The following is a 16022-nucleotide window of genomic DNA, read 5'->3' as shown; positions in this document are numbered from 1 at the left end:
GAGGCCGAGGCGGGCAGATCGCAAGGTCAGGAGTTCAAGACCCGCCTGGCCAAGATGGTGAAATGTCATCTCTACTAAAAATACAAAAATTAGCCAGGCGTGGTGGCGGGTGCCTGTAATCCCAGATACTTGGGAGGCTGAGGCAGAGAACTGCTTGAACCCGGGAGGTGGAGGTTGCAGTAAGCTGAGATCGCGCCACTGCACTCCAGTCTGGGCCAAAGTGGTATAGACATACCATGGAATATCATGCAGTCTTAAAAAGGAAGGGAATCCTGTCACCTGCTATAACATGGATGAACCTTGAGGACATTTGGCTAAGTAGAATAAGCCAGCCACAAAAAGATAATTACTGCTATTCCACTCATGAGGTTGTATCTAAAGTAGTCAAAATCATAAAAACAAAGTAGAAAGATGGTGGCCAAGGGCTGGGGAGGAGGGGATATTAGTGTATAATGAATATAGTTTCAATTTTATAAGACGAAAACGTCCTAGGTATCTGTTACACAATGTGCATATACTTAGCACTACTAAACCATACAATTAAAAAGGGTTAGTGGTAAATTTAATGTTGTGCTTTACCACTATAAAACAAAAACAAAAATGAGAGAGCATTTTCATTTATCCAAGTAGTAAAGATCAATTTGGTAATTAGTGTTAGCAAGAGGGCAAAGAGGCACTTTGATAATAAAATGTTGCTGGAACTATACGATTAGTACAACGATTTTGGAAGGCAATAATGAACAAAATGTTATTAATAAATGCAAATACCAGCAATCATTTTTAGGAATATTTCCTACATAAAAACATACAGATACTCAGTCTCATGTATAAGACTATCCAGTGTAACACTATTTGTAAAAGCAAAATACTTAACGTAAACTTCTGCCCTAAAGTACTAATTTAAATAACTTAAAATGGAGTACCATGCAGCCATTAAAAATGAGCTGCTGTGTTCTATGAAATGCGCTCTGAAATTGCAAAACTGCATGTGACGAACTGCCCCGTTTGTACCAGGAAAAAAAGGAGGGGAGGACGCATATAGTAGCACATACCTAGAAACTGTCTGGAAGGAGACACAGAAGCAGGTTCCAGGAAACAGGGCTGAGATTAATTTTTTTTTTTTCTTAATTTTTGAGACAGAGTCTTGCTGTCGCCAGGCTGGAGTGTAGTGGCATGATCTCAGCTCACTGCAACCTCTGCCTCCTGGCTTCAAGCAATTCTCCTGCCTTGGCCTCCCAAGTAGCTGGGATTACAGGCGTGTGCCACCACGCCCAGCTAATTTTTGTATTTTTTGTATTTTTAGTCACCCAGGCTGGAGTGCGATCTCAGCTCACTGCAACCTCCGCCTCCTGGGTTCACCCGCCATTCTCCTGCCTCAGCCTCTGGAATAGCTGGGATTGCAGGCGCCCGCCACCACGCCTGGCTAACTTTTGTATTTTTTAGTAGAGACGGGGTTTCACCGTGTTAGCCAGGATGGTCTCAATCTCCTGACCTTGTGATCTGCCTGCCTTGGCCTCCCAAAGTGCTTCAATTACAGGCGTCAGCCGCCGCAGCCGGCCTATACTATTATTTTTAACAAGTATATTTGAAAATGGAAGCATGAAGGTGGGAAATACCAATTCACTTCTTTTCAAATACTCTTTAGATACGCAGTTTTCAACTCTGGCTGTTCACTAGAATCACCTGGGAGCTTTAAAATACCCTAGTTCCCAGGCCTCACCAGAGAGCATCAGGGTCTGGCTCAATAGGTCTCAGGATGGGCCCGAGTATCCGTGATTCTTATTTTTTTATTATACTTTAAGTTCTAGGGTACATGTGCACAATGTGCAGGTTACATATGTATACATGTGCCATGTTGGTGTGCTGCACCCATTAACTCATTTACATTAGGTATATCTCCTAATGCTCTCCCTCCCCCCTCCCCCCACCCCACAACAGGCCCTGGTGTGTCCAAGTGTTCTCATTGTTCAATTCCCACCTGTGAGTGAGAACATGCAGGGTTTGGTTTTCTGTCCTTGCGATAGTTTGCTAAGAATGATGGTTTCGAGCTTCATCCATGTCCCTACAAAGGACACAAACTCTTCCTTTTTTATGGCTGCATAGTATTCCATGGTGTATATGTGCCACATTTTCTTAATCCAGTCTATCCATCGATGGACATTTGGGTTGCTTCCAAGTCTTTCCTATTGTGAATAGTGCCACAATAAACATATGTGTGCATGTGTCTTTATATAGCAGCATGATTTATAATCCTTTGGGTATATACCAAGTAATGGGATGGCTGGGTCAAATGGTATTTCTAGTTCTAGATCCTTGAGGAGTCACCACACTGTGTTCCACAATGGTTGAACTAGTTTACAGTCCCACCAACAGTGTAAAAGTGTTCCTATTTCTCCACATCCTCTCCAGCACTTGTTTCCTGACTTTTTAATGATGGTCATTCTAACTGGTGTGAGATGGTATCTCTTTGTGGTTTTGATTTGCAAATATCCATATTTCTAAGTTCCCCAGATGATTCTAATTTTCAGCTGATGTCTTCGGAATTGCTGATTTAGACCAGGAATTGGCAAACTTCTTCTGTAAAGGGCCACATCCTAAATATCGTAGGCTTTGTGGGCCATTGATAAGATCTCTGTCACATATTCTCTCTTTTTAAAAGACCTTTACAAATGTAAAAACCATTCTTAGTTCCTAGGTAATATAAAAACAAGCCATGGGCTGGATTTGACCCATAGGCCATTTTGCCAACCCCCAATTTGGACTATGCACAGGCTAGAATATAGCCTGGAAAAGGCACCGTGAGACAAGCTGTGGCCAAGAAAACCCTGCAAGCTGCTGCCAAAAAGCCTCTGCAGTGAAATCACAGGTCCAGACCCCTATAACTGGCACCAAAGTTTTTCTGGTTTGAGTAGGGTGTGGTAGGGGTTTAGACTCACAATAATAAAACTCCCAAGACACATTATAAACCAGCCAGTTTATTATTTTGTAGTAAGATGTAGAACTTTTACCATGCAGACTGAAATATCTGTGTCAGCATGAACAGTACATTTTCTTCCTAGAGGCAGTTAACATGGAAAACCAGGTTATTATCAGGTTATTTAGCAAGTATGGAATCCAAACAAGAGGAGACTAATTTTAAGACCTGTAACTCATCCATGAAGGCTTGGGGCACACTTTTCTACCACCAGAACGCCTTAGCCTCCAGAAAGCTGTGGACTCTTCCCTCTCCATCTTGGTCTGGCTGAGTACCACCACTGCTCAGTCACTTCCTTCAGCCATACCGTCAGGCCAGCTTGACCTAAGAGCTCTATCTCTGGTCACTGGTTTGTGTTGTTACAGCCACTGTTACTAACAGTTAAGGTTCTGAAGGGGGCATGTCAATTGCTCCCAGGTACCAACTACGAGACACAATAATCCTATTAGTTTGTTCTCCCAAACCCACTCCACTCAAGTTTATCAGGTAATATGCTCTGTAAGGTTCTTTCCAACCCCATTAGCACATATATAATTACCTACAATTTCACCTAATGTAATCTACCTTTCTACTGAGGATTGAGGTTTTAACGTTTTTTTTTTCCCCCACTTTCTTGATCAGTGATTCCCAACCATATAGGAATTAATGAAACCAATTCTGTATCACCACTGCAACCAAGACAGCGATACCAAGTGATATGTATTTTTCAAACTAATGTCATTTTGTTCTCTATACTGTAAAAAAACGAGAAGATGCAGTCCTCAACTTAGTACTCAATACTAGGAAGGGTGAAGTTGTCAAAAAATGTCTTTCAACAGTAGAAAAGTTTGCTTTCAAATTAAAAAACAAAGCATGTTTTGCAAACATCATGTAATGATAAAATTACAGAAAAAAAATGTATTCAGTATGACCCCATGGCACATGCCACACCAGAATTCTGCCTGTAACAAAACAGTGAATTTTATCCCAAAAAGTAGGTCAGGTCCATGCTGGCTAAAAACTTCAGTCCCAGACCCAATAAATGAAGATGAAATACATACTGCATGCTTAACAGACATTGCATATACATCAATAATTCTTTAATGCCCCTCTCTAGGCTTTTGAGGGAAGGAGGGATGAAATGTGGACATGTGCACTCACAAAGGCAGAATTTTCTTCCAATTATAAAAAGTCACACCTGACCCTTTACTATGTTTTGGGCAACAGCCAAGATTTTATCTGTGGGAATCCACCTTTGAAAATCACAACAAAAATCAATAGGAAATGATTTAATATAAAATATACAAATTTCTCAGTATGAGGACTTTCACAGAAAAGTAAGGAGACAACAATGAAAATGAATTTTCTTTAAAAATAACATTCCCTTATTTTGTCCCTGCTACTCAACACTCAAAAACAAGTCTGTACAAAACTAGGAACAGAGAAAAGGACCAGAGAGGATGTTACATTGTAAAGTCTTAGGACCTACCCTAAACTTCTGTCCTCATTGAGATCCTCACCTAGAGAGATTAGGGTTCCCAGGTCCACTGGAGAAAGTGAGTAGTCTCCGATCATAACCCTTGCTTCACCAAAGATGGCCTCAGGTCACTCGCTGTCAAACTTAATGGAATTGACCTGGACAGAGATTGAGCCTCCCCGGTAGCTGCCCCGCTTCTTCTTGGTTTTCTCATGCCGGAAGGACTTGCCTTTGGTGAACTTCAAAACCTGATTGGCTCGCTCTCCCCAGTCTCCGGCTGCACCTCGCTGGTAAGTAGAGAGGGGGATTAACACAGAGGAGGACCACGCCAGGGCCCTGTCACTTTATTCTTTCTACTCCTTGCTCAAGGCAACCTGAACCCAGAGAAGATTCCCACCAACCTGAACCAAGAGCTATCCCCTCTGACACTACCTATCCTCCCTCTCAAGAATGGCACAGATCTCTCTCTCACCTTGGCATCAAAGGAATTGTCTGCAACTCGTGAATCCACCTCAATTTCCTCCTCCCTGACCCTTCGGAATGGGGATGATGCCCTTTTTTCTCCCTACAGAAGAATGAAGTAGGAAATGAAAGACAGAGTGGTCATGTAACAGCTCTTCTGAGTGATACACATGGACACATGTGCCAGGTCATGCCAGGCAGAGCTGTCAAGATGATCCTAGATTTTTCTACTTTTAAAGAGCTGGTTCCTGAGAGGAAAGTGAGATAACTTACTTTCTTCCTTTTTGGAAATGTGTTAGGGGTCTGAAGCTTTATCTTCTTGGCCTGAGGAGTCTCTGCCTCCTTGGCAGCCTCATTCTGCTTCCGCTTCTTTAATGAACCTACAAAACAAAAAGGCAGACTCAGGCCAAGTGCAGTGGCTCACAACTGTAACCCCAGCATTTTGGGAGGCCAGGGTAGGAGGATTGCTTGAGCCCAGGAAATTGAGATCAGCCAGGGCAATATAGTGAGATTCTGTCTCTATAGAAAGTTAAAAAATGAGCCAGACATGGTGGTGCATGCTTGTAGTCCCAGCTACTCAGGAGGCTAAGGTGGAAACATCACCTGAGCCCATGAAGTTAAAGCTGCACAAGCCGTGATCATGCCATTGCACCCCAGCCTGGGTGACAGAGTAAGATTCTATTAAAAAAAAAAAAGACCAGTTTCCTGTTCTTCCTCCCAGTTTCCACAACTGGAAGCCCAGTGGTGGGCCTCCTCTCACTACCCTACTCTCAAAGAGTATATCCCATCCTGATTTGGGGGAACAAAACCCAGAGGGCATGTTTACTGGGTACAGACCTGATTTGGAAACTGCCACTGCTGCCTTTTTCTTTTCTTCTTCCTCTTCCTCGCTGTTCTTAACTTCTTTTCCATTCTGGGCAGTCAGTGCAGAGGTGCCATTGGCCTTGGGGGCTTGTGGTCTGGGAAAGCCCTTGCCCTTGGGCTTCTCTTCCTCCTCCTCACTGGAGTCATCAGAGGAAGAACTGCTGCTGCTCTCAGTCTTTCCTTTCTTTGCAGAGGCTGGCTTGGAAGGGGCTGCACCTCCTGCTACCTTCTGTGGCTTCTTCTTAACTGCAGACTTAGCTGTCTTCTCTTCCTCCTCCTCCTCACTGCTGGAGCTGTCTGAATCAGAGCTGCTGTCCCTACTACCCTGAGGAGCCTGCTTGGCAGGCAGAGGCGGAGCTGCTTTGGCAGTCGCCTTGGGCTTAGTGGTGGCCACCGTCTTTTTTTTCTTCTCCTCCTCACTGGAGCTGCTCTCTTCCTCACTGGAGCTGCTGTCAGCATTTCTCATCGGAGGCTTCTGGCCACCGCCCACAGATTGCTTGGGGGTTGCAGCTGGCTTTGCTGCAGGTGACTTGATGGTGACAGCTGGCTTATTTGAAGAATTCTTGGTGGTACCAGCTGGCTTGGAAGGAGCTTCAACATCCTCAGAGCTGTCAGAGTCTAGACACAGAGGGATGGGATCAACAGCTCCCCAATTCAGATTCAGGGGAGCCCTTAGCAGCTGCCTGAGAGCATTTCACTGAACTGAGGGCCTCCATATGCCTTACCTGAGCTGTCTGAAGAACTCTCTGCTGCTTTCTTTGCTGGAGGTGGTTTAGTGGTTGCTTTAGAGACGACTGCCTTAGTTGGGGGTTTCTTCTCTTCTTCAGAACTTGAATCTGAGGAGAACCTGTAGCATTATGCTGGGTCCAGAGTCCCAACCCAACCAGGACAGCAATAAAAAGAATGCAAAGACACACACAGAGCCATAGCTCTGTCTTGCTTTAAGCAAAAAACAATGGAGGGATGGAAGGCTTTCTCTCTCCCTTATTCTTCATCCCCTTCTCCAGACCCACACTGAGGGGAGGCTGCATCCCTCTGACTCACCAGACTCATCACTGCTGTCTTCACTGCTTTCCACAGGCTGCTGCTTCTCCACAGCCTTCTTGGGAGGCTGGGTTCCCAGAGACTTCTTTGGTAGGGGAGCAGAAGGTGGGGGGACTGAACTGTAGGGACCTGTTTAAAAAGGATAGTATGATGGTTTTAAGATATGTCTACAAATTTTTTTGATACTACTTTCTTCTAGAAATGAAGCTTAATTCCCCTTGAGTATAGGCCAGAATCATGACTCAGTTTTTTTTTTTTTTTTTTTTTTTTTTTTGAGACGGAATCTCGCTCTGTCGCCCAGGCTGGGGTGCAGTGGCCGGATCTCAGCTCACTGCAAGCTCCGCCTCCCAGGTTTACGCCATTCTCCTGCCTCAGCCTCCCGAGTAGCTGGGACTACAGGCGCCCGCCACCTCGCCCGGCTAGTTTTTTGTATTTTTTAGTAGAGATGGGGTTTCACCTTGTTAGCCAGGATGGTCTCGATCTCCTGACCTTGTGATCCGCCCGTCTCGGCCTCCCAAAGTGCTGGGATTACAGGCGTGAGCCACCGCGCCCGGCCAATGACTCAGTTCTAACAGAACACGGTGTCACTTCTGAGTCTAAGTTATACAAGGCACTGGAGATTCCTCCTTGCTTTCCCAGATCACTAGTACTGGGAGAAGCTAGCTGTCATGTCATGAGGACGCTCAAGCAGCTCTATGGAGAGGTCCATGTGATTACTGCAGCTGGGCCCTGACCACAGTCATACAGCTTCACTCTCCATGTCCAGTCACCTGGTTTATTTTTCAGGGGTTTTTTTTGCTCCTCTTCCTCCTCACTGGAGGAATCCTCACTGCTGGAACTCTTCTGGGGAGGGGTGGCAACTGCTTTCACTGGGGCCTTGGCCACAACTTGCTTTTTAGGTGCAGTCTGCATTGGAAAGAAAACTGATTACCACAGGAAAATGCTGATCCAACCAATCCTGCCAGGGAATGGAGACACACACACATCCCACCCTGGTCACCTCTTCCCTGACCGAAGTTATGGCCCAGACCTTCTTGGGGGTGGCTGCTGCCTTTTCCTCCTCTGAGTCATCACTGCTACTGCTGCTGCTGCTGCTGCTGCTACTGGCTGCTTTACCATTGGCTACTTTAGGTGCTGCTCGAGCTGGAATACCCAAGAAAAAGAAAGAGTAAGGAGTAATAGGGCAAGTCAGGACCATGAAAAACCTCCTTCCTATGAGCAGAGAACTTAGAAGTCCACCAATTCCCCCCCTTTTTTTTTTCTTTTGAGACGGAGTCTGGCTCTGACTCTGTCGCACAGAGCAGTGTGCAGTGGTTCAAGCAACTCTCCTGCCTCAGCCTCCAGAGTAGCTGGGATTACAGGTGCCCACCACCATGCCCAGCTAGTTTTTTTATTTTTGGTAGAAACAAGGTTTTGCCATGTTGGCCAGGCTGGTCTTGAACTCCTGACCTCAAGCAATCCGCCTGCCTCAGCCTCCCAAAGTGCTGGGATTATAGGCGTGAGCCACTGTGCCTGGCCAGGAGTCCACCAATTCTTTCAAGTTTAGAGCAGCCATCAAGGAGAATGCCATGGTTTACCACATCAAAGGATGCCTTTCCTATCCCATGGCAGGAATAAAACTAAGAAAAGATGACATAAATAATCTCAATATGCCCTCTAAAATCTTTCACTTCAACCTCCATTCAGAGAAATAACCTAACCCTCAAGTTACAGAAAAAAAGAAAAATTCTCATTTGTCTCATAGAATGACGTACAAGAATAAAAAAGGCAGTGAAAAGCACAACAAATAGATATTTAAGTGGTTACAGTGGAATGGGATGTGTAAGAACATAAAATGTCTATGAAATGTCACAAAAAAATACCAAATGGTATCATTTTAAAAAATATACATTTTTCCTTGTTGCAATAACTGTTTCTCTATTTACTAGCTCCTATGAAATCTTGTTATTAGTAAAACCTTTAAAATTAAAAGACCAGTAATCAATACCTCCAGTTCAACAACCAGTACCATTTCACCCCTGTGCCAAATCAGCAGTTTTAACACCAGTCCCCAGAGCAATCTGGTTCCCAGCCCAGCCTCTTGGGAACGGAAACAGTACCTGGTTTGGGAGGGGCCTTAGCCTGAGCTTTAGCTGCCACAGGTGTTATCTTTGGCTTCTGGTTCTTTGGTGGCTCATCCTCGGAGCTTGAGTCAGAATCAGAATCAGAGCTCTTGGCCTTCTTAGGAGGAGCTTTGGCTGCCTTGGCTTGGGGCTTAACTCCCTTCTGTTAGAAAAGACACAAGGAGAGAAATCAACAAAAGCTTCTAGGTACCCAAAGGGCATCCTATGTTCCTTTTATTTTTAGGGGCTTAATGCAGCAGTAAGAGCAAGAGAAAGCTAAGGACAGGATATGGAAAGGGCAAAAAACTCTTAAGAAACAACAAAGTTCAGCCACTTGATACATTGGCCCTGTTCCTGCCATATCCTGCCAAAGCTCCCAAGAAAACACACTCTCTTATTCTTGGAGCCCTGAATAGTGTCCCAGAAGAACCCAAACTCCTCAAGCAGAATGGGTTTAATTTCCTCTAGATTCCAAGCCTGACCTCAACCTCACAAATCCCTTCCAGATCTCATATTTTTATCAGCTCTCTGAAAATCCCCAGATTTTCTTCCTCATAATCACCTATTGTATTGCCGGCCATCACTCCTTGGTTACAAGTTAGAGGCCAAGATTTTGGTTTCTTCCTTTCCAATCCTTAAACCCCCTTTTCTTCCCAGAGCTGCAAACCTGGACAGGCTGTTTCTTTTGGTCCTCCTCCTCCTCATCATCACTGGACTCTTCACTGCTGCTGCTGCTCTCTGATGCTTTGGCTGTAGCCTTCCCAGGAGGCAGACCGACTCGCTTGGCAGGTACAGCTCAACAAAAACACAGGTCCCAGTAAGAATCACCCATGTGAAACAAGCAGGCTGTAAATTATTTTCCTGGCACCACCAAGCCCACCCGCTACTTTGCCTTACCAGCCTTCTTTGCTGGAGGCCCTTGAACTTCCTCCTCCTCCTCGCTGCTGTCCTCACTACTGTCACTGGATGAGGCCTTCTTCTTAGCTTTCTTAGCCACTGGTCCATTTGCCTGTAACTTTCGCTCTGGGGCCTTGGCAGACCTGCTAAGGTAGATTAGACCAATTTCTAGGAGACTGTAATCTTCCCAAACCAAGAAACATAGCCCAGCCCACCTTGGGGGAGAAATAGCCAAAATGGAACAGGAAAGGCTTACTTGAGCCAGAAGCTATAGATGTCTAAGAGGGAAGAGGCATTGGCATCCTGCTGTGTCTGTAGAAGAAAAAGAGCTGGGTAAGGAAATTATTTTATCCTGGTTATGCTTTCATTAAATGTGGCCTGTTATATACATAATTACTAAATTTGGTATAAATGTTACATCTTCATAAAACTTTTGCTACATGCATAAATCAGGAGAAAAACATTCTGTTTGTGGATATCCCAATTTCTGATCTAAAAAACTTGGGCTATTATCATGTTTGTGGCACCATCTAACCCCCTGCCCACCAATCTATATTGACCAAAGTCCTAAAAAAAAAAAAAAAAAAAAAAAAAAATCAGCCAGTCACAGTGGCTCATGCCTGTAATCCCAGCACTTTGAGAGGCTGAGACAGGCTGATCAAGAGGTCAGGAGTTTGAGACCAGCCTGGCCAAATCAGTGAAACCCCCTCTCTACTAAAACAAAAATTAGCCCAGTGTGATGGCACACGTCTGTAATCTTAGCTACTTGGGAGGCTGAAGCAGGAGAATCGCTTGAACCAAGGAGGCGGAGGTTGCAGTGAGCTGAGATCACGCCACTGCACTCCAGCCTGGGCAACAAGAGTAAGACTCGGCCGGGCGCGGTGGCTCAAGCCTGTAATCCCAGCACTTTGGGAGGCTGAGACGGGCAGATCACAAGGTCAGGAGATCGAGACCATCCTGGCTAACACAGTGAAACCCCGTCTCTACTAAAAAATACAAAAAACTAGCCAGGTGAGGTGGCAGGCGCCTGTAGTCCCAGCTACTCGGGAGGCTGAGGCAGGAGAATGGCGTAAACCTGGGAGGCGGAGCTTGCAGTGAGCCAAGATCGCACCACTGCACTCCAGCCTGGGCGACAGAGCGAGACTCCGTCTCAAAAAAAAAAAAAAAAAAAAAAAAAAAAGAGTAAGACTCTATCTCCAAAAAATAAATAAATAAATAAATCACTTTTGACTGGGCACAGTGGCTCATGCCTGTTATCTCAGTACTTTGGGAGGCTGAGACAGGAGGATCACTGGATGCCAGGATTTCATGACCAGCCTGAGCAACACAGCAAGACCTCCACCTGCCAAAAAAAAAAAAAAAGCTCACTCTCTTTACTTTAGCAATGTACTATCTATGGAGAAACCCCGTCTCCTAGCCGGGTGTGGTGACAGACGCCTGTAATCCCTGGTACTCAGGAGGCTGAGGCAGGAGAATCGCTTGAACCCCGGAGGCAGAGGCTGTAGTGAGCTGAGATCACGCCACTGCACTCCAGCTTGGGTGACAGACCAAGACCTTGTCTCAAAAAAAAAAAAGAAAGAAAGAAAGAAAGAAAGAAAAAAAGAAACAAGACTGATGAGTATTGTATTGAGTGTAAAGAACTGCATTTAGGGGCCAAGCACGGTGGCTCAGGCCTGTAATCTCAGCACTTTGGGAGGCTGAGGTAGGCAGATCATGAGGTCAGGAGTTCAAGACCAGCCTGACCAACATGGTAAAACCCTGTCTCTACCAAAAACAAAAAAAATTAGCTGGGCGTGGTGGCGCACACCTGTAATCCCAGCTACTCAGGAGGCTGAGGCAGGAGAATCGCTTTAACCCATGAGGCTGAGGTTGCAGTGAGCTGAAATCACAGCATTGTACTCCAGCCTGGGCGACACAGCAAGTCTCAAAAAAAAAAAAAAAAAAAGAACTGCATTTAGGCTGGGCGCAGTGGTTCACACCTGTAATCTAATACTTTGGCAGGCCGAGGCAGGAAGATCACTTAAAGACAGGAGTTCAAGACCACTGGGCAAAACAGTGAGACCTCCATCTCTCTCTCTTTTTTTTTTTTTGAGACTGAGTTTCGCTCTTGGTCGCCCAAGCTGGAGTGCAATGGCACTGCCATGGCTCGGCCTGTGGTGGCTAAACGCCTGTAATCTCAACACTTTGTGAGGCTGAGGCGGGTGGATCACCTGAGATCGGGAGTTGGAGACCAGCCTAACCAACATGGAGAAACCCCGTCTCTACTAAAAATACAAAATTAGCCAAGCGTGGTGGCACATGCTTGTAATAATCCCAGCTACTTGGGAGGCCAATGCAGGAGAATCGCTTGAACCTGGGAGGTGGAGGTTATGGTGAGTTGAGATTGCACCATTGCACTCCAGCCTGGGCAACAAGAGCGAAACTCTGTCTCAAAAAAAAAAAAAAAAAAAAAAAAAAATTAGCCAGCTGTGGTGGCACATGTCTGTAGTCCTAGCTACTCCAGTGACTGAGGCAGGAGGATTGCCTGAGCCCAGGGGTTCAAGGCTACAGTGAGCTATCACTGCATCACTGTACTCCAGCCTGGGCAACAGAGTGAGACCCTCTAAAAGAAACACACACACACAAAACAATACACATAAGAGTATAGGATCAGGCCAGGCGCAGTGGCTCACGCCTGTAATCCCAACACTTTGGGAGGCCAAGATGGGCAGATCACCTGATCAGGAATTTGAGACCAGCCTGGCCAGTATGGTGAAACCCCATCTCTACTAATGATACAAACATTAGCTGGGCGTGGTGGTGGGCGCCTGTAATCCCAGCTATCCAGGAGGCTGAGGCATAAGAATCACTTGAACCTGAGAGGCGAAGGTTGGGGTGAGCTGAGATTGCACCACTGCACTGCCACCTGGGCAACAGAGTGAGACTCTGGGGTACAAAAAAGAGTAAAGGACCAGAGTCAGGACACATGGGAACTCACCTTTGGACAAATTACTTAGTCTCCCTGAGATTATTTTATTCTCTATAAAATGGAGATAATACTACACATCTCATTAAGTTATTGAGAGGATAAGACATAATGCATGTTGGCCGTGTGCAGTGGCTCACACCTATAATCCCAGCACTTTGGGAGGCCCAGGTGGTGGATTTCTTGAGGTCAGGAGTTCAAAAGCAGCCTGGCCAACATGGTGAAACCCCGTCTCTATTAAAAATACAAAAAAAAAAAAAAAAATTAGCTGGGCTTGGTGGGGCACACCTGTAGGCCCAGCTACTTGGGAAGCTGAGGCAGGAGAATCACTTCAGCAGAGGTTGCAGCGAGCTGAGATCATGCCACTGCACTCCAGCATGGCGACAGAGCCAGACTCCGCCTCAAAAAAAAAAAAAAAAAAAAAAAAAAAATTAAATGCATGTAAAGGGCTTAGCTCCTGACCCTTAGTAAACTCTTCACAAAGATTAGCTTTTCTCACATAAAACCATTTCAGAATCCTAATTCTGAGGCCAGGCACGGTGTCTCACGCCTGTAATCCCAGCACTTTGGGAGGCCGAGGCGGGCGAATTTCTTGAGGTCAAGAGTTCAAGACCAGCCTGGTCAACATGGTGAAACCCTGTCTCTAGTAAAAATAAAAAAATTAGCCGGGCGTGGCAGTGCGCGCCTATAATCCCAGCTACTCGGGAGGCTGAGGCAGGAGAATCTCTTGAATTTAGGAGGCGGAGGTTACAATGAGCCGAGATCGCACCATTGCACTCCAGCCTGGGCAACTGCACTCCAGACTGGGCAAGAGACTCCGTCTCAAAAAAAAAACAAAAAAAAAGAATCCTAATTCTGAAATGTCCAATTCCATTCAGTCCACTGTGAAAGTCCTCTCTGCAGTCTCCTTAACAGTCAACTCTAAACAGTTTCATTAAGAAAGCAGTTAGATCACATGGCAGCATGTCCCAGCTTAAGGAAGTTCTGAAGCTGATCTGATTCTTTTGCTTTTGCAGCCTGATTCTGCTAAAAGTGCAAGCCGGCCGGGCGCGGTGGCTCCAGCCTGTAATCCCAGCACTTTGGGAGGCCGAGACGGGCGGATCACGAGGTCAGGAGATCGAGACCATCTTGGCTGACACGGTGAAACCCCGTCTCTACTTTAAAAAATACAAAAAACTAGCCGGGCGAGGTGGCGGCACCTGTAGTCCCAGCTACTCGGGAGGCTGAGGCAGGAGAATGGCGTGAACCCGGGAGGCGGAGCTTGCAGTGAGCTGAGATCCGGCCACTGCACTCCAGGCGGCAGAGCGAGCGAGACTCGTCTCAAAAAAAAAAAAAAAAAAAAGTGCAAGCCATCCTTTCTAGTCATGCTATCATCCCTGCAGAAGACCTCCTCTCTCTCCTCCCTCAAGGTCTCTTCCCATGCAGGGATGTCTGTTGATGTGAAAGATTACAAACCTTTCCCATTCCTGGTTCTCTTACTCTCACATGTGTTTGGAGCATCCTAAATTGCCATCATTATGGTACAGCTTTAACTTCTACAAGATTCCTCTGCACCAGCACTGAGATTGCTACTCTTACACATCATCTTACTGAAATTCACAAAAATCCTATAAAGTGGATGATGACATCCCTGTAGAAAGACTCAGAGAGGTTAAATAAACTGCCCGGGTCACGTATCTAAAAAGTGACAGAGCCTGGTCCCAAACCTAGGTTTGTTTGATTGCATTAGCCAAAGCTCCAAGCCCACTACTATGCCTGCTTGGTAGGGCTGTTTATGATGCTCAATTCTCATTAGTGTAACTCAAAACAAAACTCTGCTTCTACTTTCATTCATTTTCTTCTTTACTAACGACAATCCCGGCCTTCATTCTAAAGCAATTTCACTTGCTTTTGAAGCCCAGTAAATGTAACTGAGGGTAAGGTCAAATCGCGGTTTGCCTCATCCAACGAAAAGCACCCCAGAAGAAACAGATGCCGAAGAACCAACGTCCTCAGTGGGACAAGGCTCTAGCTCCCCGCTGCACTCTGCCAGCCATGTGACTTCGGGCCACGAGGCTCCCACGCTGCCGCCACTGCACGGCTCCACAAGAAAAAAAACAACAAGACTCAGCGATATCTAGTCAGAACTGCGGGAAGAGGAGCGACCGAGGCCGCAGGCTTTCTCTGACCACTGCCCAGGGGTCGGCGTAAAGGCCTTGCAGACACTGAACTGGCGGACCCCACAGACTTCCCCACCTGGAAACCTAAGCACGTCAGGGCCTGAAGCTTTGTGGTCATCTCAGCCCGGTCCCCACGCCAAGCCCGGAACTCACAGCTCCTGTCGCTTTGGCGAACTTATTGGCCACCTCCGAGAGTTGGTTATCGCGGAGGAAGCCGAGCACGAGGGGATACAGGTCGCTAGGAACCACGCGGCGCAAGCCGGCGTCCGCCATCCTCCGGGCAATACGCGTCACTACCGTTGTCGACGCAGCACGACTCAGGAACCCAACAGGGGCAGTGGGCGGGCCCGTGTACGTCATTGCGCCGCGCGGGCGCATAGCGGAAAGGGCGGGGCTCCACAGGACAGTCCCACCTCCACCTCAGAGGTAGGGTAGACGGGAAATCTATAAACTCTTTCCGGTCCCACGTGTATCGCCATCTTGGTTAAGGGCGGAGCCCACTGGCCGCCAGTTTGTGGAGGTGGAGCTCTGACGTCAAGGGTCACGCCCTCGGCGTGGCGGGAAACTCGGGACTTCCCGCGCTGTCTTTCTGGGGGAGGTACCTTTTCTCAGAGCAGCGGTTTCCCGCGCCCCTGCTGGGATTCGGATTCCAGAGTAATGAGTGGACAAGCGGGCTCGAACAGTCCCGTTCTAGACTTGGTCTACAAGATCTCCCAACCGCCCCCACTGGCGCACTGGCGCGGCCAATGGATTCTCGCCCTTCATCTTCATTGCCTCCAACACCCAGGGAGGCCCTTTCTGATACTATCCCAGCCTCCAGACTCCTGCCTCTGCTGCAGAGGCTCCTTCAAGTTATCCGTCGTGAGGGTGGGAGGTGTTGTTCAGAGGATCCTTCAAGTTATCAGTCGTCCAGAGGATCCTTCAAGTTATCAGTCGTGAGGGTGGCAGGTGTTGATTTCCAAGCCGCCCCTCCCATTCCCCTTATATTCCGCCTTAGGTCAGCTCCATGAAGAGGAAAGATGTCTTGCACTAAACCTGAATAGCCCTTCTTTCTCCAGGGTCAGAGTTGCTCCCTTTGTCATGAGTAACTCCAATATCA

At 46.7% G+C, this 16022-nt stretch overlaps 1 protein-coding gene across 7 annotated transcripts; it reads right to left on the bottom strand.

Annotated features, from left to right (window-relative positions):
• Window positions 1-2955: 2955 nt before the first annotated feature.
• NOLC1 (nucleolar and coiled-body phosphoprotein 1) lies at window positions 2956-15218 on the bottom strand. Of its 7 annotated transcripts, none has more exons than XM_077947374.1 (13): window positions 15000-15218; window positions 10056-10111; window positions 9800-9945; window positions 9570-9697; window positions 8900-9065; window positions 7801-7943; window positions 7571-7706; window positions 6801-6929; window positions 6482-6592; window positions 5730-6374; window positions 5166-5272; window positions 4903-4995; window positions 2956-4717 (listed from the first exon to the last, which is right to left on the bottom strand). In XM_077947374.1, exons 1-13 carry the CDS (start codon window positions 15039-15041, stop codon window positions 4559-4561), a joined length of 2061 nt encoding a protein of 686 aa, XP_077803500.1. In that variant the 5' UTR covers window positions 15042-15218; the 3' UTR covers window positions 2956-4558. The 7 variants fall into 7 exon arrangements, with proteins under 7 accessions (XP_077803500.1, XP_015003547.2, XP_015003549.2 ...); XM_015148061.3 differs by having other exon boundaries at window positions 7831-7943; XM_015148063.3 differs by having other exon boundaries at window positions 7831-7943; window positions 9800-9942.
• Window positions 15219-16022: the final 804 nt, after the last annotated feature.

Source organism: Macaca mulatta, chromosome 9, assembly GCF_049350105.2.
Source record: "Macaca mulatta isolate MMU2019108-1 chromosome 9, T2T-MMU8v2.0, whole genome shotgun sequence".
Classification (NCBI taxonomy): Eukaryota; Metazoa; Chordata; class Mammalia; order Primates; family Cercopithecidae; genus Macaca; species Macaca mulatta.
The sequence above is the reverse complement of the archived record's forward strand: the minus strand, read 5'-3'. Positions and strand labels throughout refer to the sequence as shown.

Excerpts from the sequence above, each read along its gene's own strand:
- NOLC1 (XM_077947372.1), bottom strand. The coding sequence starts at position 15,196 with ATGGCGGACGCCGGCTTGCGCCGCGTGGTTCCTAGCGACCTGTATCCC. Across the intron at positions 6,375-6,481 it reads GAGTTCTTCAGACAGCTCAG|ACTCTGACAGCTCTGAGGAT; the intron begins GTAAGGCATATG and ends CTCTGTGTCTAG. Across the intron at positions 4,718-4,902 it reads ACAATTCCTTTGATGCCAAG|CGAGGTGCAGCCGGAGACTG; the intron begins GTGAGAGAGAGA and ends TCTACTTACCAG.